This window comes from Aethalodelphis obliquidens, unplaced genomic scaffold (assembly GCF_003676395.1).
Source record: "Aethalodelphis obliquidens isolate GAN/ISIS:26980383/991018 unplaced genomic scaffold, ASM367639v1 scaffold47, whole genome shotgun sequence".
Classification (NCBI taxonomy): domain Eukaryota; kingdom Metazoa; phylum Chordata; class Mammalia; order Artiodactyla; family Delphinidae; genus Aethalodelphis; species Aethalodelphis obliquidens.
The window spans coordinates 12,776,497-12,799,896 of record NW_020837991.1 but is presented as its reverse complement, the minus strand read 5'-3'; the positions used below and the strand labels follow the sequence as shown (position 1 = coordinate 12,799,896).

General features: G+C 33.5%; 1 protein-coding gene across 12 annotated transcripts in view; it reads left to right on the top strand.

Moving 5' to 3' along the window:
* Nucleotides 1–23,400, top strand: part of DPP10 (dipeptidyl peptidase like 10) — a 1,275,593-nt gene that overhangs the window by 1,235,139 nt on the left and 17,054 nt on the right. For all 12 annotated transcript variants that reach the window (XM_027082608.1, XM_027082602.1, XM_027082610.1 and 9 more), the window contains 2 exons: nt 11,784–11,978; nt 12,681–12,735. In XM_027082608.1, the coding sequence (XP_026938409.1) occupies nt 11,784–11,978; nt 12,681–12,735 (250 nt within the window). The remainder of the gene's footprint in view (nt 1–11,783; nt 11,979–12,680; nt 12,736–23,400) is intronic.

Below are 23,400 nucleotides of genomic sequence, written 5' to 3'. Positions count from 1 at the left end.
TAGTGCTCTAGATATTTTTAAAAACTGTTTTAAAAATGAAATACCAGGGGCTTCCCTGGTGGCGCAGTTGTTGAGAGTCTGCCTGCAGATGCAGGGGACACGGGTTCGTGCCCCGGTCTGGGAAGATCCCGCGTGCCACGGAGCGGCTGGGCCCGTGAGCCATGGCAGCTGAGCCGGCGCGTCTGGAGCCTGTGCTCCGCAACGGGAGAGGCCACAACAGTGAGAGGCCCGCGTACAGCAAAAAAAAAAAAAAAAGAAATACCAGCTTCTCAATCATTTCTCTGTGTCTTTTCCCACAGTCTCCCAGTAACTTTAGTTTCTATTAAGACTTCGAGATGTATTTTTACATAATTCTATACACACCTCTGTTATAACATGAAACCACACCAGATTACATATATTTACTTTGCTGTCTCTTCTTTTAAACTATAAACTCATTGCTGATAACAACCCTTTTTGTATTGTTTTACCTTAACACAGTGCTTAGAGCATTATTTATGTTCATAAAATATTCATAGAATGAATGAATAAATGAGTGTATGAATGAGTGAATATATGAATGAAGGAATACATGAATGAATAAACAAAGAAATCAATCAACCCTGAGTTAGTCATCAGGAATGAGTTAAATCAAAGTAGAGAAAAAGAGAAATAAATTATGAGAGTTTATAATGTGTTAAATCAGCCTTTAGGATGAGTCAAGTTTTCTGCAGTTTAATTTTTCTCAGAAAAACGAGGTGTTTCTCATTTCTCTTAAAATCTTTCTGGATAAAGCTAAATAATGATTGGTTTTCATGCTATATTTTTACTGTTTCTCTTTTACATTTGATTATTGAGATTATCTTCTTAAAATTATAGGATTTAATAATAGCTACCGTTTATTAAGTGTTTATTGTACAAGGGGCATCATGCTAAGGATATATAAATGCCATCTTTAATTCTTACAGAGACCAAGTGAGGTAAATATCACTTTCCTCAGTTTAACACAAGGAAGCTATGACTAAAATATGGCATGGATATTAACTCCAAGATCATGGGCAGGACAAAATTAGTGTTTGAACTCAAAGGTTTTTTCAATTTATTTTTCAGATCAAAAAGCTCTGCTGTTTCTATTACACAATACTCTACTTACATATCGCATTGCATGATAATTATTATTGGAAGATTATCAAAAATGCTGTCCAGAATCAATAGGGACTTCTCTAAAACCAAATTCATATAACCTTTCGTTCTTCCCACTTAACAGTTTGTGATAATCTCTAGAATGTAACATTTTCCACCTGTACCGTGTTAATGCTTTGGTGTAAAATAAAGATTATAAAGGACAAATTGTGGGATTGGGATAGACATATATACACTACTATGTATAAAATAGGTAACTAATGAGAACCTACTGTATAGCACAGGGAATTCTACTCAATGCTCTGTGGTGACTTAAATGGGAAGGAAATCCAAAAAAGAGGGGATGTACGTATACGTATAGCTGATTCACTTTGCTGTACAGCAGAAACTAACACAACATTGTAAAGCAACTATACTCCAATAAAAAGTTAATTTAAAAAAACCATGAGTAAGTTCCTAGATAGTCCACGTGAAAGATCAAATTCTCAATCCACACTATTTCATAAAATTCCAAATTCTAATCAGAGGGTTCACTTTATGGGAAGTCTTTACTCTCTTCACTTACTATGTGGATTCATAGACTTTTGAGCAGATCAGATTGTTAGAAGTAAGTTTGTTTTGTTTCCCAAGAGTAAAGACACACATATTCCAAAATTTCTATAACATTATTTGATTATCCACTTGTTCATGCCAAATACATACCCATTTCACTCTCAGTTTCTTACAAAGATAACACATTTGCTAGATGTAAATGGACAAGAGAGATAGCTAGTACTTGTCTCAGTGAGTCATTACTGCTTTGCCATGTAAGGGGGGTCAAACTTTAAATTTTAAGTTTCTGACTTTTCTCATTCTTGTTCATGTTGCTCATTTAAGTGAATGTAAAATGTACTCACACTGTAATACCCAGGAAATGAAGAAGAGAAAAGACAGTGGCATTTAATCTTGGTAATGGAAGGAGGGAAGGTGATCATTACTTTTTATATTATTCTTTAACAGATTAGAGCTTGTTCTTTCACAGTTTATAGATAATGCCTCTTAATGTCAGTATTAATTTCTTAGTACTGTTTAAAACTGTACACACTCAAAGTTGATGTATTAAGAAAATGTCACAGGGAAAAAAATTCTAAATTTACAAAAATGTGTATGTAATATGTAAGACATAATATTCTCTTGACTATTCTTTTAAATTGATAGATTTATGTACATATACTAGTATAAAAATATATAGTCACTTCTATGACTTACATATTTATACTATTTTAGCTCTTTTCCTCTCTTAATACAGGTCTCAGATATTAATGGTTTCATATGAATGACATGAATGATGTGATATGGTTTCATATGAATAATGTCAATTGATTACCTTTTTGAAACATACAAGTATATTCTATATTTAAAGATATGCTTCCGAGTGCTTTTCATAAGAAATGTTTCCTAATTCTGTTTTTTTTTTTTTTGGTTTGGATGGTCACATATTAAGTCATAAATGTAAGGGTATAACTATAGTAGATCATTCTTTTCTTCTGTTTTAATTATTTATTTTTTTCTGAAATCTATGATAGAAGAAAACATTAACTATGTTACTAATTTGGCATGTCTTTGAAAGGTTAAACTAAGGATACTAAAAATGGTGTTTTTCTCCTTTGGTAATCCAACAAAGCCCCAAGCTGAAGGAGTGCATCAGTGACATTATGTTACTTATTCATAGTTAGCACTACAGTTATTATTATTTCTGTTTAACTAACACAATAATGTAAGCTAAGATTAAAATTACCTGTGTTTATGTAGCCACATTTTTCAGTTGATAAATTGACATTTAGAATCCAGCTAAAGGATTATAGTTAGGGAAAATGTATTGTATAACCACCATGTATTATTGAAGGTGAATGATGCCCTGTCTATGATAAAATGAAGGTTCAAAGTTTGTATATAATTAGTATCCATCCCTATATTATAAATCCATTGCAATCCATGATATACATCCTATGTATTGTATGCCTCAATGTTACACTCAAAACATTCTCATGCTGAATTGTATTCTACTTTAGAAAATGAAAGGAGTTCTCTGGGGCTCTAGTGGTTAGAACTTGGCACTTTCACTGCCTTGGCCCCAGGGTTCAACCCATGGTTGGGGCACTAAGATCCCACAAGCCGTGCAGCACACACACACACACACACACAAAATGGAAAATGAAGAAATATGAGATTGTTGTGAAGATTGCCATCAGCTTCTTATTTTAATATACACATACTTCTATTTCTTTTGGAATATACCCATATTCCTTAAGCCAGCATGTAGAATATTTTCCATTATAATATCTAAAGCAGACCTTTTGCATAAAAGATTTACATAACAATTATATTCACATAAAGAATGAGGTAGAGTCTCCTGTCGATCTGTTTATACAATGTGCTAAACTGTCATTTGACTGTGAGTGATTTAGGTGTCAGTGTCTCAAAGGCCAGGGGGTGGATGAAGGGCTTTCTAGCTCAGTGATTACACAACCATCCCCAGCAACTGAAAATTAAGATCAACAAACCCCTTTCTCTTTCGACCTCCTCAACCACTCTGTTAGAAATTATCCCAAATGGAAATTGGCCAACAAATAAGAATTCATGTAGTAAGACTTCGACGGTAGGGATGATTAGGAGATTGGAACTTCCATTTTATTGCACAATTCACAATTTCTGTCTACAAGACATCCCTGAGGCCCTTTTCTGTTGGTTCTCTTCTGATAATTTTATGTGCTGTCTAAGATGTTTATCCCGAGGTTAATTTTGTGTGGATGATACTAACAGTCCATTTTGGGGTTTTGTAGTTGGCTCATTAATATCCGTGCTGTTTAACATTTCAGCCTGTGTTCCAATAAGCTCTTCATTCTTTGGCTTCCTATATCAATATAAATAACTTGATTTAAAGAACTGAATTCTGTTTTTTTTCATTGCTCTAATGATAGTTTTATGCAGTTTTTATATCATGCTAAGGAGCAATCTCTAGCTTCTATTCAAGAGAAATCAAAGAGCAAAATAGAATTGAATTTCCTTCCAGACAAGGAAGAATGCCTTTAGCAGACAGAAATTGACCCTGATATGTGGAAGGCTATTCTACTAAAAATCGAAGGAGGAAAAGAAGAGAAGTGAGAAGAGCAGTAGGGTAAGGATGAAAAAAGATGCAGTTTTATTAACACAAAATACCCTCCCAAATTTGAGATCAAATTTTGATCAAGAAAAAATATTAAATTTATTGTCTGAGCAGCTTCTTGAATATAAAGAAAACTATTGGAAAAAAAATAATGCCTCAAAAAAATAAAAAGACCTAATATCTATGTCATAAGTTCTATAAATCAGAAAAGTATATGAGGGTAACATTCCTCTTGTTTTAGTGGTTCCAGAAGAAGTATATATCTGTGGAATCAAAAGAAAGAATTTACACATACAGAGACATACAAATTACACTCAGATGCATAATCACATGTGACTATGTGTAGAAAGAAATCAGTTACACAGAAAAAACCAAATACATACATATTCATTCATTCTAAGTTAACTGAAAGACCCACCCACTGTGAAAAGTAGAACACTTTTACTGCAACTGAATTTTTCGTCCTTTGGACTGAGCCAAATAAGAAAAACTTGATTTTTATAATATAAAAGCTCAGGACTTATCACTGCAGAGTTGCCTAGGGATGGCCAGGTTTGGGAGCTCAGCTTCCTTGAGAGGAATGGAAGATGAAACAGTCAAGTCCCATAGCATTGACCAGAACATTGGGTTAATATTTAACAAACTACAAACTGGACACTTTGCTAAGCAATTTATATATATATATATATATATATATATATATATATATATATATATAATTTTATTTAATATTTACCATAACTCTACTAGGTAGACACTATTATTATCATCTTCCACACCAAAGCAAACTTAGGCATAGGGAAGGCACTTGTCAAAGCCACTGGGCCTGGGCTCAACTCATTTTGGTTTTACCAACATATTCTTTACCCTTTTCATGATAACACTCTCACATCACTATAAGGTTCAGGTCATTAATATAGGCAATATTTTCTAAAAAGTTTAACATGGGAAAGATCTATGAATGCAAGTATATGAACACAGGTGATGGAGGATAACACAACTTGAGAATTTGTTTGATAAGCCTAACTTTCTATGTATTATCAGGTAGACCACGGGGTCTGGTTAGAGGCATAAATAAACTTGTCCATGTCAAACGCTTCCCTAGTTGTAACTCCATGGAAATTAATTCAGCCAAAAATTATATGTAAACAAACCAGGGATCAGAAACTTGCAGGTTGTATTACATTATAATATTCCTAATGGAAGAAGATGGGGATGTGAACAAGAAACTGTTCTCTGACAGAAAAAAAAGAATGTTATTTCTTATATGATGTAGTATATATATGAAAAAACTCATTCCACCAATCTGCATGTAGGACAATCCTTCCATGAGAGGGAAGTCTATGGATAATAAAATGAGAAATAGAAGGAATTGGCCAAGAAGCCCTTGACCAATGTATGTATCTGCATGTATTGATATATATTGCTTGAAACAGGATAGATTTCATTAGCTTTTAGATGTACTTAACGTTATAACTAAGTCATCGCTGAATATAAATTTTTATAAATTTCAGGTTGAGACAAGACAAATATCGTTTCACTCTACTCATGTCAAACTCGTGTTCTATTGTGAAATGAGTTCTCTCCTAAAGAACAAAATCAAAAGCGCTGACAATTCGTTTTCCTTAAGAATGTACTGTGATGCAGCTCTCTGCAGCATCAGTTTCTTTTCCCTTATCTGGCCTTTCATTCTGTCTGTCACCCTTCTTTCCACACTCTTTTTTAGTTTACTATCTCTAAAATAAAATTGCAACACAGCTCTCCCTGAGTCTAGCTCTTATCTAGCACTTATGCAGCTGAAGTTGGTCTATTCTAAGCCTAAAAAGAGCAAAGAACCAAGATGACAAGCAATTTTCTCTGTCCCCTCCTTCCACAACCCAGTAGACACAGATACCCAGCTGTTGTATAGCAGTTTTGAAATTCTGCCGTGTAGGGAAAAAAAACATTCTGCCATTCAATAGATCACTCATGGAAAGTTCTCTCACTGGTAAATATTTTCCTTGTTTATCTAGCCGAAGTTTTCGTGGTAAGGAAAAGGCTTTTAAAAATGTACTCTACGTGATCTTAACTATTTACAACACATTATTCTATAATGAAAACAATAAATGAAGATAAAAAGAGCGTATAATTGCCAGAGTAACTCAGCATATTGATAACAAAGTCAAAACCTATCCCTTCTGAACGTAAATCCAGCTCTTTTCATGAATTTAAATAGCATTTTGTGAACCTGACCAAACGTACTCCAAACAAATCTCTTCACTTTAATTCAGTTTTTGACATAGATGATGTTTTGTTATGTCATAAAGAAGTGGCTTGTTTTGTCATTTTAAAGGTCTGTTGAATTTTGTGTGTTTTGCTCAGCCTTTTTTCTTTATTTCATTATTTGTTTATATCATGTTCTCTTCATCCACGCAGAGACATTGAGTGTTCAAGGTATTAAAACAGATGTGAACTCTACCCTCAAAGACCTTAACTTCTAAGAAAAGTTTAGTCTTAAGTTGATTTTGCTGCCTGTGTTAGGAAGTGGACACATTTCATATTGCTGTGACCTTTTCACTGCTTAAAACACATGGAATTGTTCTTTTCATACAACTTTCAACAAAATTGTGTGTCCCTATTCTCAACCTTGAAACACTGTTCTTTATATGTCCCCAGAGATTTCTGAGACAGAGAGGGTAAAGCAAAACCATATCAAAAAAAGGATGCGGCAGACACTCAGAGGAAAACAGAGGAGGCACATGAATGGGAGCTCACCAATTCTGCATGGCCAATACATACACGAGTTGTGATACCCATTTATTATATGATGGATGATTTGGTTCACAGTACCTTCCTTGTGGCCATCCCTACAGCCATATATCGTTTCCTACTTCATCAAATAAGTAATATTTTCTTGCCTTTATTTGTTGAAAAAAATTTCTGGTGAACACTTTGTGAAAAATCTCCCCCTTGCTTCTGCAGGTCTCTGGCTTGTTTCTTATACAGACAGTGCTTACCATCATAATCCATGTTCTAATTGATATTGAAATAGATATGCCTGTATTCTGCACCAAAAAAGAAAGAACAACACACCCAACTAGACAGAGAAATGTGTTAAAATTATTGGCTGATAATAGATCATAACATTTTGTGTTCTAACACTGAAAGCAGGTGAAGCAGAGCAAATGAATGAAATTGTATATTTTTCCTGGGTATTGCGAGCATGAGTAAGGAATTGAGTTTTTGCTTTGAAAAATCTACAATCACCTATTAATCATAAGTTTGAAAAATGTGCCTTATTTTAAACTATATTTTTTCTTTTCTTTTTTTATTGAAGTATAATTGATTTACAGTATTGTGTTAGTTTCAGGTATACAGCATAGCAACTCAAGTTTTTTGCCGATTATGCATCATTATAATTATTGTAAGATATTGGGTATAATTCCCTGTGCTATACAGTAATTCCAGGTTGCTCATCTATTTTATGTATGGTAGTTTCTATCTGTTAATCCCATACTTCTAATTTGTCCCTCCCTCTCTCTCCCCTTTAGTAATCATAAGTTTGTTTTCTATGTCTGTGAGTCTATTTCTGTTTCATATATAGATTTATTTGTATTTTTTTTTAGATTCCAAATATAAGTGATATCACATAGGGTTTGTCTTTGTCTAACTTACTTCGCTAAGCATACTATTTTCTAGGTCCATCCACGTTGCTGCAAATGGCAATATTTCACTCTTTTTTATGGCTCAGTAATATTGCATCCTATATACAAACCACACCTTCTTAAGCCAATCAACTGCTGATGGGCACTTGGGTGGCTTCCATGCCTTGGCTATTGTAAATAATGCTGCTATGAAAATTGGGGTGCGTGTATCTTTTGGTATTATGGTTTCCTTTGGATATATGCCCAGGAGTGGGATTGCTGGATGATATGGTAGTTCTATTTTTAGTTTTTTAAGGGACCTGTATACTATTTTCCATAGTGGTTGCACCAATTTACATTCCCACCAACAGTGTACAAGGGTTCTCCTTTCTTCACTCCCTCTCCAGCATTTATTGTTTGTAGATTTTTTGATGATGGCCATTCTGATTGGTGTGTGGTGATACCTCATTGTGGTTTTGATTTGAATTTCTCTAATAATTAGTGATGTTGAGCATCTTTTCATGTGGCCTGTTAGAATCTGTATGTCTTCTTTGGAAAAAATGTCTAGTTAGGTCTTTTGCCCATTTTTTTAATTGGGTTGTTTTGGTTTGGTTTTTTGAGCTGTTTGTATATTTTGGATATTAACCCCTTGTCGGTCGCATTGTTTGCAAATATTTTCTCTCACTCAGTAGGTTATCTTTTCATTTTGTTAAAGGTTTCCTTTGCTGTGGAGAAGCTTTTAAGCTTGATTAAGTCCCATTTGTTTATTTTTGCTTTTATTTCTTTTGCCTTGAGAGACTGATCTAAGAAAATATTTGTATGATTTATGTCAAAGCGTGTTTCGCTTATGTTCTCTTCCAGGAGTTTTATGGTGTCATGTCTTACATTTAGATCTTTAAACAATTTCGGGTTTATTTTTGTATATGGTATGAGGGAATATTCTAAATTTCATTGTTTTACATGTAGCTGTCAAGCTTTCCCAACACCACATGTCGAAAAGACTGTCCTTTCTCAACTGTATATTCTTGCCTACTTTGTTGAAGATGAATTGACTATAGGTGCATGGGTTTATTTCTAGGCTCCCTTGCCTTAGTAACTAACAACACGCTGATAATTGCTCCAAAGGATCTGTTGATTGCACTTTTTAATTTTCTTATGAACCTTTGGTATCTTTGACCATCTAGAAAATGGAAGTCCCCTTGGTATAACAGCTCCTACTGCATGGTATAATATCTTGATCCATAGATATTTCTCAATTTAATTACTGGCCAAAATCTTTTATATAGTTTTCCATTTTGAACTATAAGGAAATATGCTCAGTATAAGTAAAAGTGACTTCAAACAAAAGAGTAATAGTAACAGTTTCTATTGTTCAGTAAATCTAATAATAATCTTATATTGCTTACTATATTTCACAAAGTATTTTCAAATACATGATGCCATTTAATGCTTACAAAACACTTTGAGGAAAACAAGACAGTATTTTACCATTATTAAAGATAAGGAAACTGAGTCTTAGTGTTTTAGTATCTTCCCTATCTATGTTCAGAGTGAAATTGGGACTTAAACTGTCATATTTTTACTCAGCTTAAATGTTGAAGTTAATGCTGTATCTTGTCCTCTGTGAATAATATTCTGTTTTCTAATATTTGCAATAAATCCCCAAGCTTCAAAGTACAGGATTTATTAAGCTTTTTAAGGTCCTTCCATTTTAAACTTCACTGGAGTCTACTTTCCCTGAAACTGTCTAGTTCAACAAGCATTCTCTATGTTCTCCAGGCACCAGAAAGTGTGCCACGCACGGTGATTCATGCTATTTCTCAAATGGTACACAAGTTACATCAGTATCATCTGGGAATGTGGAAAAAATAGCCATTTCAGACTTCATTCTGAACTAGGCAATTGGAATTCTAGGCAAAAGCACATGGAAATGTGTAGTAACAATTCCTAATAATCTGATCAAGAGGTAAATTGCAAAACCTAAAATAAATTAAAAATTAAATTAAAAAAAAGAGATAAAGATGGCAAACACTGTGGAAGGACAAAACAGTTCTATATTTGGAATCACAGGATCACCATTAAATGTGTGATTTAGGAAGGCATGGAGTAGGTCATTATTAAAACCCTTCCGTGGCACAATTTCTTTATTTACAGTGTAGGAATAATAATACATTGGAATGCAATAAGCCATGCAATAAGCCATGCGACAGGCAACTTCCTCCCCAGAAAGGTTAAGTAACCTTTGTTGGTGTATAGTAAATAAGATAAAGGATCTTAAGTGCTTAGATCATAGAAGGCCTTTGTATCAGTTTATTAGGGCTGACATAGCAAAATAACACATACTAGGTATTTTAAACAACAGAAATTTATTTTCTCACCGTTCTAGAGGCTCAACATCCAAGAGCTAGATGTCAGCAGGCTTTATTTCTTCTGAGACCTCTCCTTGGCTTGCAGATCGTTGCCCTCTTGCTGCCTCTTCCCATGTTCTTTTCTCTGTGCATGCACACCCCTAGGGTCTCTCTGTTGTCCTAATTTCCTCTTGCAAGGACACAGGTTGGATTGGATTAAGGTTCACTCTAATAGCCTCATTTCAACTTAATCACTACTGTATTCTGCACCAAAAGGCACTATCTCCAAATACAATCAGATTCTGAGATAGTGGACGTTGGAGATTCAACATATGGATTTTGAGAGACACAATTCGTTCCATAATAGCATTCAGTAAATTTTAGTTGTCTGACATTTTGCCCTATTCCCTACCTCCTTCTTTACCCAACTCATTGGTCCCACACAACCTCTGTATCTGCTCAGTTCTATTTGCTGCCCAGAAAGTATTTCCTTTAGCAAATCAGATAACCTAAAACTTGTTAATGATGATTAATTTGTGTATTGGTATATTTTAATGCTTCAAAGCAACACATTTACATAAACTTGAAGGCCAGTTTGGTGTCTTCACAGGAGAGTGAGTAGGGTGAAGATTTCTAGTATGCAGCCCAACTATAAATGGAGATCTTTTCAGAGAGTTAGATGTTTTGTTACTCTTAAAATCTATCACGTGGACCACTGTGTTTTTGAACTGTACCTAGGTTTGGACCTAGATCATCTGTGTGATTTTATGAGAGTCTGCTTTTTTACCTGTTCTGTATTCTGGAAAATAAATTATAAATACCATAGTAGTGTGACATTTTAAAATTGTATCACCTTTTCCCTCTGGACAGAATGTTCATGATTTATAATTTGTGTTTCCATCTTTACTTTTAGCTTTCAAATTTTTCAAACATATGCGTGTCTGCTTCCTTTTCTTGCTGTCAAATTTAGTGATAAAAAAGAATTTTTCCTCACTGTTCGCTTAAATTCTTCTCAGTGAGAATTACTTCACAAAAAACAATTCAGGAAATATTAATGCAGTATTTCTTTTTGAATCTGACGTGCTTTAGGATCGTACATTTCTTGTTAAATTATTATTAAGCTACCATGACTGATTCCTCTCTCTGTCAGACCCTTTGGCCCTTGTATACCATCTGCAAAACATTTCTAAAACACACTGTCTGTAAGAAATCCAATAAAGTAGAGCCTGTATGTCAACTTGATGATCATTCTTTAGATATGCCTATGGAAAGTGTGTGCTTTTTTCTTTATTTTTCTCTTTTTAAAATGGGTTAAATAATTTCTCATAAACAGTTTTAAATTCTGTTTCATATTTTCATTTCATTCAAAGAGCTTTTCATTTGAAAATTTACAAAGGAAAATGACATTTATATTTTCAGGTTTAATATCAAGAATTAAGAGAAATTTTAATAGCCAACATGGATCTTTTCCATAATTTTTAACCAATAAATTTCGACCACATTGTCAGTTGTTCTTGTTTTGGTCAAATGTGTTGATATTTGCAGGGATGAAGAGCCAGGAGGCCAGCTGGTTACAGATAAGTTCCATTTTGACTGGGATTCAGTACTTGTTGGCACGGGTAACGTCATCACAGCACGGTTTGATGGCAGAGGAAGTGGATTCCAGGGCCTGAAAATTTTGCAGGAGATTCATCGAAGGTTAGGCTCAGTGGAAATAAAGGACCAAATAGCAGCAGTGAAGTAAGTGAATGTACATTTTCTTATCGTTTTTCCTGTAATGAGAAACTAGATATGTGATATAGAATACTTAGCATTAGTAAATGCTAAGAAATTTATATTTTAATGATTAAACAATTTTCTAAGTTAATCATAAAGACTATTGTATTTTTTCAAGTATCTTTCACTCTCAGTGACATAATAAAAGAATTATCATACTTCCCCCTCTGGAATTAGAATCCACTTTGGACTTATGAAAATGGGAGAGACCTTAATTAAACTACTATATTATTTATTTACAATACTCCACAATGTCTATTATGGTCCCAGTTAATTACAGTTCTTGAACTTTCACAGATACCTTTCCCACACTGGCATGAAAAAGTGACCTGAGAAAACTAGTAGGTTCTTTAAAACAGTATACAGACATTAGCTAGGATATTGTTAAAATACAGATGTTGATTCAGTAGGCTGGTAATGGGCCCAAGACTCTGCATTTGTAACAAGCTAACAGGTGTGATACCCAAACTACTGCACCACCACTCTGAGTAGCAAGATTTTGGTATACAGGACCCTTCTACATGAATAGAGCTGCAACCACTAAAGCAGTCTCGTTTGACCTCTGCTTTGTTCTGTTTTGTTTTCTTTCTTGTTGCTAAGAATGGATTTCTATGGTTCATTTAACTCAAGAAGTCATAGCTATAATTTTTTCTTTTTTCATTTCAGATTTTTACTGAAACAGCCATACATTGACTCCAGAAGATTAAGCATTTTTGGAAAGGTAAATAGTAGAAATATGGGTGTGTACATTATGTGTTTGTATATGTACTTGCATAACTACTTTCCTCATCTTACTATAATTTCTCTGTATTATCCTTTAAAATATAATATTGTAATTAATATTATATAAATTCAGTTATTTATTAATCTGGCAACTGTTTACTGAGTATCTTTAATTGATGCATGGTGTTAGAAATAGAGCAACAATAGGACAAAAAAAAGGAATCATTTTCAGGAAGATTATCTTCTAAAGAGGAGAAGGAGAAAGTAAATGGATAAATGAAAAACATAGTTTCATCTGGTATTAAATCTTATAAGGAAAACAAACCAAGATAAACTTGACGGATAAAAGATAATTACAGGAAGGGCCAATGTTATTAAATTGAGTGGTCAAGTAAGGCCCCTCTGATTTAAGTGATATTTAGGCTGATACCTAAATAACAGGAAGGAGTCAGTCATGCAGCTCTATTGAGGGAGCAATTTCTCTAAAGAAGGAACAAGCACCACAGCCTTGGGGAAGACAACATGGCTTAGAAACTAAAAGGTGCCTGGGGGCTTCCCTGGTGGCGCAGTGGTTGAGAGTCCGCCTGCCGATGCAGGGTACACGCGTTCGTGCCCCGGTCTGGGAGGATCCCACGTGCTGCGGAGCGGCTAGGCCCGTGAGCCATGGCCGCTGGGCCTGCGCGTCCGGAGCCTGTGCTCCGCAACGGGAGAGGCCACAACAGTGAGAGGCCCGCGTACAGCAAAAAAAAAAAAAAAAAAGGTGACTGGAATGCATAATTATGTCTTCTGTGCTTACTGTATGATATTTACTTCCTTTTAAAATTTTTTTATTAAAGTATAGTTGATTTACAATGTGGTATTAGTTTCTGGTGTACAGCCAAGTGATTCAGTTATTCATATATATATATATGTATTCTTTTTCATATTCTTTTCCATTATGGTTATTTAGAAGATATTGAGTATCGTTCCCTGAGGATATTTACTTCTTATAGCAATAATTTTTATGTCAAGTTCAATATCATCTTCACAGTAAGAAATTAAACCCCATATAGATATTTATTGAGCACCTAGTTTATACATATCACTGGGCCAGACATTATAAAGATACTAAGATGACAGGAAAGAGATTTTGTACTATTTTAGTTTAGAGACAAAGCAAATTCTTGGCCTTCATTGATTTAAACGAAATACGTTCTACTCTTCATAATGAACCCAAACACTCATGACAGCAAGTAACTGGTAGTTTTACTGGGGCACAAACTTTAGTGGTGTACACTGACAAGTAGGTCCATGAAAATCTACTTAACACATAGTAAAATATAAAACAACATGCATCACTACCATTCTCCCCCCACTTCAATCTGCAGTGCATCATGTTTTTGCTATATTTAATTCTTGGTGTCAGTAATATTTAAGAGTTCAATAAAAATATTTTGTGAATAATGCTCCTCTCACATAAGTACAAACAAACAAATAAATAAAAGCCCACCACTAGCAGTAAAGATATTAGTGAAAAAATGAAAATATCTAAGAAAGTGATCATTCCAAAGAAATGAAAATGCTATAGATGCATCAACAAGTGCATATAGTAAAGTCTTATCAGATGCTGCAGCATGGATGAAACTTGAAGACATGTGCTTGGTGAAGTGAGCCAGTTACAGAGGGACAAATACTGTTTTATTCAACTTACATAAAATATCTAGAGTAGTCAAGTTCATGGTGGTTGCCAAGGCTGGAGGGAGGAAAAAGGAAAGTTGTTTTTTTAATGGGGGTAGCATTTCAGATTAATATGAATACACTTGACATGACTGAGCACTTAAAAGTGGTTAAGATGGTAAATTTTACATTATGTGTTTCTTACCACAGCAAAAGATGCATATCGTAGAGAACATTTTACCCTTTCGTGGTCCTAATATACGTAATAATTTACAAAGGACTTAGAGCTTATGTATTTCAGGGCTGTACTTGTTTGTATACACATAAATGAGTATAAAAGACCAAAGGAGCTATACAAACATTTATGAATATGGAAGTTTAGCAAAGATTTGGAAAGTTGTAAAATGCATTATGAAGACAGTGAAACATGAACTGGATGTTGAGAATCATTCAGCAAGTAGAAGACAAGGAGAAGAGTTTCATGTAAATGCAGTGTCAGTGAGGAGAGCCTGTTTGGAGAACATGAAATAAAGTAATTGACTAAAATTAAGGCTCACATAAGGAGGTGACAGTTGACAGCACTGAGAGGAAGCCTGGGCACAGATCTCAGTGAGTCCTCCATATAAACTAGAAAATATAGATGTTCGTCTAGAAACATGGGGAAATAAAACTGGAGCCTTCAGGTTTAGAATTTCAAAAATCTTATGTTTGTCATTGTATTAGGGTCTGTAGCATTGTATTAGGGGACTGCTGAGTCTCAGGCAATTTACTCTGGCAATCTAAATATAGGATAAACTGACATAGGATATAAACAAACAAAAACATAACTAGATATATTTTAAATGGAAAAATATTCCATTTCGATTTAAAAAAATATGCATATCTTTGACTAAGTTATAACTCAGAAGGTGGCTTTCTTAGCATATAAAAGAATGTTGTTAGGGGCTTCCCTGGTGGCGCAGTGGTTGAGAGTCCGCCTGCCGATGCAGGGAACACGGGTTCGTGCCCCGGTCCGGGAAGATCCCACATGCCGCAGAGTGGCTGGGCCCGTGAGCCATGGCCGCTGAGCCTGCGCATCCGGAGCCTGTGCTCCGCAATGGGAGAGGCCACAACAGTGAGAGGCCCGCGTACCGCAAAAAAAAAAAAAAAAAAGAATGTTGTTAGCTTTAAGACTCAGTAGGTCTTGTGATTTTTCTTAATGTACTTGTTTTATTTCAGTATCAAATTGTGTTAAACTCATAAAATTTGCTGAGGAATTATGTTCTTTTTTTAATTGTTGGGAAAAGCTTGCTTAGAATTGGAGTTAGATTGTAAAGTATCTGGGGTTATTGCTTTCTTTGTTAGAAAAAATTTAATTAATGTTTAAATGTATTTAATCAATACAGGACTATTACGATTTTTCCATTTCTTCTGGAGTCAGTTTTAGTACTTTTTGTTTTTCTTCCAGTTTTATTGAGATAAAATTGACATACAGCACTGTATAAGTTTAAGATGTACAGCGTAATGATTTGACTTACATACATCATGAAATGATTATCAGAATAAGTTCAGTGAACAGCCATTATCTCATATAGATATAACATTAAAGAAATAGAAAAACATTGTTTTCCTTGTGATGAGGACTCAAGATTTACTCTTTTAACAATGTTCATATACAACATACAGCAGTATTAATTATATTTATTGTGTTGTACATTACACCCCTAGTACTTATTTATCCTATAACTAGAAGTTTCTACCTTTTGACTGCCTTCATCCAGTTCCCCCACTCCCCACCTCTATGGCACTACATTAGTTCCTGTTACACAGCATAGTGATTTGATATTTCTATACATTTCAAAATGATCACCAAGCTAAGTCTAGTTACGATATGTCACCATACAAAGATAATGCATAATTTCTGACTATATTCCCCACACTGTACATTTTACACCTGTGACTCATTTATTTTCTAACTGGATGTTTGTATCTCTTAATTTGTGTTTTGTACTTTTAAAAGTATTCTTTCCATTTCATATATTATTCAAGAACATTCTCAAAGTGTAACGTATCCTCTTATTACATGTTTAATCCTTTTACTAGTGGTGGCAGTGTCCCATTTGGACTCCCGGGTTGGCTTATTAGTGCCCCTTTGCTCTTGCTGAAGCACCTCTTCTGCTCTGGGCTGCCTGCACTCACTCTTGCACTTGCTCTTGTCCCCCCTGTCTTCTCCCTTTCATCTCTCCCTCCTTCTCCATGAACCATATTTTGGGCTTAATTTTTCTTCTCCATTTATCTTTGTTTTCTATTTCACTAACGTCTACTCCTCGTGTTATTACGTTTTCTTCTATCTTTTATCCCATATTGTTTTTAAATTACTATGTTGAATGTCTAGCTTATTCGTTTTTAGCATTCTTCCTTTCAAATATAAGCCTTTGAGTTATGAAATCCCTTTGCAGTACTCCCTTAGGTACTTCCCACTGGTACTAATGTAGTACTTTTAAAATTTAATGTATGTATTTCTCAATTTCCAGGGTAAGTATGCCCTCTGAATTGTTTTTATTATTTTTATTCCAATATTTTTATAGAAGTTTTGGTAACTTTCTATAATTGACTTTGGTTATAACTGAATTGTAATCATAGAATTGACTAGAATAACAGAAATCCTTTGAAACCTCAGTTGATTCATGACTTAGGAAAGGAATGATTTATAAAACTTTCACCTCTGCTTAAAAGATTTAGTGTTACATCTATGCCTGTTTAATCAAACTTGCCCATCATGATGTTCAAATCATAAACTTACTTTATGATTTATTTTGTCTCTAATTTCCAAGAAAGCTGTATTAAAATGTCACATTATAATGGTGAATTATTCAGTTTCTCCTTAGTAGGCTAATTTAGTCTTTATATTTTAAGACTATTTTTATTCATTCCCTCCAAGTTCAGATTATTATATCTTCTCAGAGAACTGAATCTTTTATTGTTTTTCACCAATCCAGTTTATTTCTATTAATTTTTTGTTTTATGGATTTTAAAAAAATATTAAAATTACAACACCAGCATTCTTTTGACTAGTACACATTGTTTTTGCTTTTCTATCTTATCATTTTCAAACTTCATCCTCACAATTTAGGTATTTGAAGATTGCATTTATTTATATAAATTGTGATTACCGATACATTTAAATGTTATAGTTTTCATCATTTCTGCCTACTGTCTTATTTGTTCTATTTTTTTCCTTTCTTCCATTCATCTTGATTAAGTTTTTTTTTTCTTTTTTCTCTTTTTTTCCTTTTTATGAATATATTTTTGGTTTTGTTGTCTGCTTTTGCAAGGAATTGCCAAACATGTTCCAAAGGAGTTATATCATTTTATTTTACCAACTGCTGTATATGAGAGTTCCAGGTGCTCTACATCCTTACCAACAGAGTATCATAAGTCTTTTTAATTTAGAAGTTCTCTGATGATTAATAATGTTGATCATTTTTTCATGTGTTTATTGACATATATATATATATTTTTAACACAACTGATTTATTGACCATTTATGTTGTGCAACAGACACTTACATTTTAAGGTTTACTAAATCAGAGGGAGTATATTATAGTCACAAATTTGTCCCTCCCTTTTTTCAACTTTTAAATTGAGATACAATTGACATACTAAAAATCATCATTACACAATAATAGTGTATCTAGAAATGAGATAGTAGAAGTTCTTTCATCTTGTTCTTTTTCAGAATTCTTTTGTCTCATCTAGCTATTGTATTTCTTTAAAAATTTTAGAATCATCTTTTGTAATTTTACAAAATAGACCATGGGGATTTTCATGGGAATTGTATTGAATCTGTAGATCACCTAGGGAGAACTGACATCTAAGAAATATTGACACTTTCATATTTTTTAAGATATTTTTCTTTGGTGTTTTTTACTTTCTCCAATATGTGTACAGTTATGAATGTTTTTTATTAATCATATTTGGGTTTTGATGGGTTCTCTGTGCTTTGTCTTCCATCAGTTCCATCAAAATTGGAATTTTACATATGGAATTCTTTAAAGCTTATGTTGCATTTGTATTTTTGTATTTGCTTTTCTTTTAATTACACTTATATGGTAAATTTGGTCTGCAAACACCAGTGTGGACTTATGGCTCAAATTTTTAGTTAAGGTTAATTTTTTTTCATTGATTCAGTACAAGTTCATAAGAATTAAAAACAAAATCATTTTCATCAATCCTTTTGTGCAGCATAATTATCTCTTGTCATCTTTAGACAACCCTTTAGGGGTCTAGCTTTGTGCAGTCTCCCTTTAGATCAGGGGTCCTGAACCCCTGGGCCATGGACAGGTACCAGTCCGTGGCCTGTTAGGAACTGGGCTGCACAGCAGGAGGTGAATGGCGGGCAAGTGAGCGAAGCTTCATCTGTATTTACAGCCACTCCCCATTGCTCACATTGCCGCCTGAGCTCCGCCTCCTGTCGGATCAGCAGTGGCATTAGATTCTCATAGGAGCATGAACCCTACTGTGAACTGTGCATGCGAGGGATCTAGGTTGCATGCTCCTTATGAGAATCTAATGCCTGATGATATGAGATGGAGCTGAGGTGGTGGTGCTAGTGCTGGGGAGTGGCTGCAGATACAGATTATCATTAGCAGAGAGGTTTGACTGCACAGAGACCATAATAAATCAATTGCTTGCAGACTCATATCAAAACCCTAACAGTGAGTGGCAGGTGAAAACAAGCTCAGGGCTCCCATGATTCTGCATTATGGTGAGTTGTATAATTATTTTGTTCTATAATTACAATGCAATAATAATAGAAATAAAGTGCATGATAAATGTAATGCACTTGAATCATCCCAAAACCATCCTCCCCACAACCCCTGGTCTCTGGAAAAATTGTCTTCCACAAAACCAGTCCCTGGTGCCAAAAAGCTTGGAGATCACTGCTTTAGACCTATTGTATGGAATCTATGCATTTTGTCTACCTCATGCACTGAGTCATCATAGCAGAAGGTTAAAATCACTTGCATTTGCAAAACAAAGAAACAAACAAAATTGGCTTTATGCTTGTTTACCTCTCAGTTTTCCAGTTTTCAGTTAATATCTGGCCTCTGTGGATTCATAACCTTTGTGCCAGTTCAATGTTGTATTCAGAATTACTTTTAGTTGTTTAGTTCTCTTTCTCTTTTTTTTAACTACCACTTTGTATTTACTTTTTTGTTTTTGTTTAGTTTGGGGTTTGTTTTCAGTTGAGTTGATTGAGATATCAGTTTCACCAAATACTAGAAATGGAATTGCCACACTTATGTTTTTACCATCAAAGAGGCTAGAGCAGTGTTCCCTTCAAAGATTACAGGCTGAGTTAGAATTTAGTGTGAAAAGTGTTATGATTCATTTGAGATATTCCTTCTGAAAAAAGAAAGATGAATGGCAGCAGTAGTGCCAGGAATTTACCATCTTTAATCAACTTATTTCCTTTACATTTATCACTATATAATTGAATTTCTAGGTCTTGCTTTTTCTCCCTTTGGTCTAAAATTCATCCTGTTTTATATGGTCTATATATTTATATCTATATCTATATCTGTATCTGTATCTATATCTACATCTACCTAGCTAGATAACTGATTTCATCCATTATAATTGAGTTTGTCAGCAGAAATTAAATTTACTTCGAAGTTTTGAGGTACATTGCATTGTTGGTCTCCATAAAGCTGAAATAGGGAACTCCAAGAAACTGGTTGATATTTTTTATTTTGTGTGTGATTCATTCCAGTATAATCTTTCAGAATTTGGAAAGCAATTCTAATCTATTCATTCTAACCATGTAAGCTGATTAAGGAATATAGAATTTTTAGTATTTCTAAGAATGTGTTTTGTGTTAAATAATATATATTTTTAGACAATATCCCTACCTATTTTCTATTTATGGAAATATTAAGCCTATAAATGCCAGGAAAGCATTGATTAAATAAATGCATTCTCTTCTAAAACTGTCACTACTTTTAGATACTAAAGAGACTACTAGAAATGGGTATTAGAGGAAAACTTCAGCCAGCATAGAAGATAATGTTTGGCTTTTTATATCCAATTTCATTTCAATATTTCATGGGTAAACAAAATTATACTAAAAAGTTGTAACTATTACCTAAAATGGATCTTAAGGATACTCCAGTAGTTATTTATTGTTCCAAATGAGTTTTCTTCAATATAGTTAAGCTGAAATTTTTATTGGTTATAAGTATTCCTTCCACCTTTCTGCTTCAGTATTTTTGTTCATGCCTTTTAATTTATTTCTAATAACAGCCTCAAGCCGGTACATTGCTTTTATAATTCTATCTCTTATTAAGCCTCATTCAGAGGTCGTTTTCTCCATAAATTATTCACTAAATCTCTCCCACTTGAAATCATCATTCCCTCCTATGTACTCAAAGAATACTTTGTCAGTAGCTTCTCATATTCATTATACAATCATGCAATGTATTATATTTATTTGTATTCTTATTCATTTCTTATGTTAGACTATAAGCCTTTTCAGGGTATTTATGTTTTATTTGATTTTTTGTTGCAAAGGAATTTGAACTGATCTCATGTCATGCTCTTTCCTTCATCTGGAATTCTCTCTTTCCCACCAGATAGCCAAACCTTATCATTTTGGAGGGGGGTACACTGAGTTTCTTGGCTTTCTAGCTTTAGTGTTTTCATCAAATTTGGAAAATGTTCAGTTATTACTTCAATTTTTTTTGTTGTTGCTGCCCCCTTTCTCCAGGGATTGCAAATAGGTGTGTAATTAGGCCAGCTGAATTTTTCCCTAAACTCACCAAAACTATATTAATTTTTAAAAAATATTTTTCTCTGTGTGCTTCATTTTTGGATATATTGTGCTGCAGTGCCTTAACTGTACTCTTCCAGGCAGGAAGCTGTAGCAATCCCAGGGTTGACTTGTTCTCTGTCTTTCAGTGATCACTGTCCTTTGTTGCCCAATGTCCAATGCCTTAATTACCTCTATTTCATATATTTTGCCCATATTTTTAGTTGTTTCACATGGAAGGGTAAATCTCATTTCTGTTATACCATTCTTATGGAATTAGAAATTCCTACATAAAATTAATTTTTGTTTATTAATCATTTTACAATGTTATTTTTGAATTGTCAATTTATATACATATATACACTTAGTTATATTGGTCTCATATATGTGAATATATGTATTTGTTTTCTTATTGCAATTTTGAGATTTTGATGCATTAAAGATAGCAGCCTTTTCACATTTGTTTGAAATATTTCTTCAGCCTGTTGATTGACTTTCAGTTTTGTTTACGATAATTAAAAAAACTGAAGTGTTAAAGTGTTTTTCTTATCTTTTGGCAAAACCTTTCAAATCCTTTCTCTGGTGATTTCTTCCAATGATTTTATTTTTTAGAGATCTCATTCCTATCAAAGTAAGTATTTATTAGATTTTCTCTTTGGTGATTTCTTCCAGTGATTTTATTTTTTAAAGGTCTCATTCCTATCAAAATAAGTATTTATTAGATTTTCTCTTTATGTATCTGTTTGAGTGGGGCAGAGAGGTACATAACACTTGTATGCTGAGGATTTATATATTTGGTTTCAAATAGCTAGTCAGTTTCACCAGCTCCATTGATTGACTAAATCGTCCTTAACACTTTGATTATGATGCCACCTAAACAATAAGTTCTCAGATATTCTTGGATCTATTTCTGGTGTAACCTGCCTATCTGTTCTTAGACTAATCTTATAGTCTTTTAATTATAATATCATGCTTAATAATAATACATTTTAATACTTTAAAATATTTTCCACTCTTCGCTCTTTTCTTTCATAATACCTTTCACTTACCTCTCCTATTTTCTCCACTTTTATAAATTCTCCCAAAATATTCAGCTATAATTTTTTAACTAAAATTTTACTAAAACAATTTTTATTTGAGAAGAATTAAACTTTTCAAACGATGTAGCTTTGATCTGAATCACATAGTACATCTCTTTTATTTAATTCTTATTTTATATTTCTCAGTAGAATTTTATAGTTTTCTTTATGTATGTCAAATATCTTCCCTGCTATATTTATTTCTAGGTATTGCTTATTAGTAGTGCATTTTAAAATTTTATTTTAAGTAGTATGTTTTTGTCTATATTGTTTTCTAACTTGTTTGTTGGATGAATGGAAAGCTTATACTATTAGCATATTTAGCTAATATGCTAATAGTATGCTAATAGTATAATAACTGGCCATCTGTACTCAATAATCATTCATATGACTTGATTAAAGACTTTGAACCATTTTAGTTTGAATAATTATCCTTAGGACCTAATCTAATTTCATATAATATAATGTAATAATATTAGTGTTCACTGTACCAAGTAATTATATCTAAGTGTTAAAGGTAAGAAAACTGCTGAAAGAAATTTTTTCTGACATATTTTTAAAAAATTGATGACACAAATTAAAAGTAGGTAGCAAAATTTAAAACATTATAAACATCATACAGAGAACAGATATTGCTATGATTACCAGGCCAGTATTGATGGGAATAAAATTAATTCATTAAAAAAAAATGTACTGAGTGTATACTATGTGCCTTGCACTTTTCAAGTTACTGGACCTACAGCAGTCACTGAAACAAAGCAAAACAAAACAAAAAAAAGTCTATCTTTTATATAATTGTTAATGCAGTGAAGAGAGATAAATGAAAAACAAATAGATGAGAAATAATTAGTAAAGTATATAAAATGTCAGATATTGATATTACAATTCAGAAAAATGAAGCAAAGAGGCAGAGAGGGAATCAAGAATAAAGATGAGATAGCAATTTTCAATCATTAGAGAGGAACAATTTCACTAGGAATTCATGATTGGTCTAAAACAGGGAAATTTGAGGAGACAAGAGACATGGATATCTGGAGAAGGTAAAACAACTTTAAAAGTGCAATGAATATGGAAGCTTTTTAAAACTTAACCTATGGGGATAATTACTCATTATTTATAGTCTTAAGAGTCTCAACTG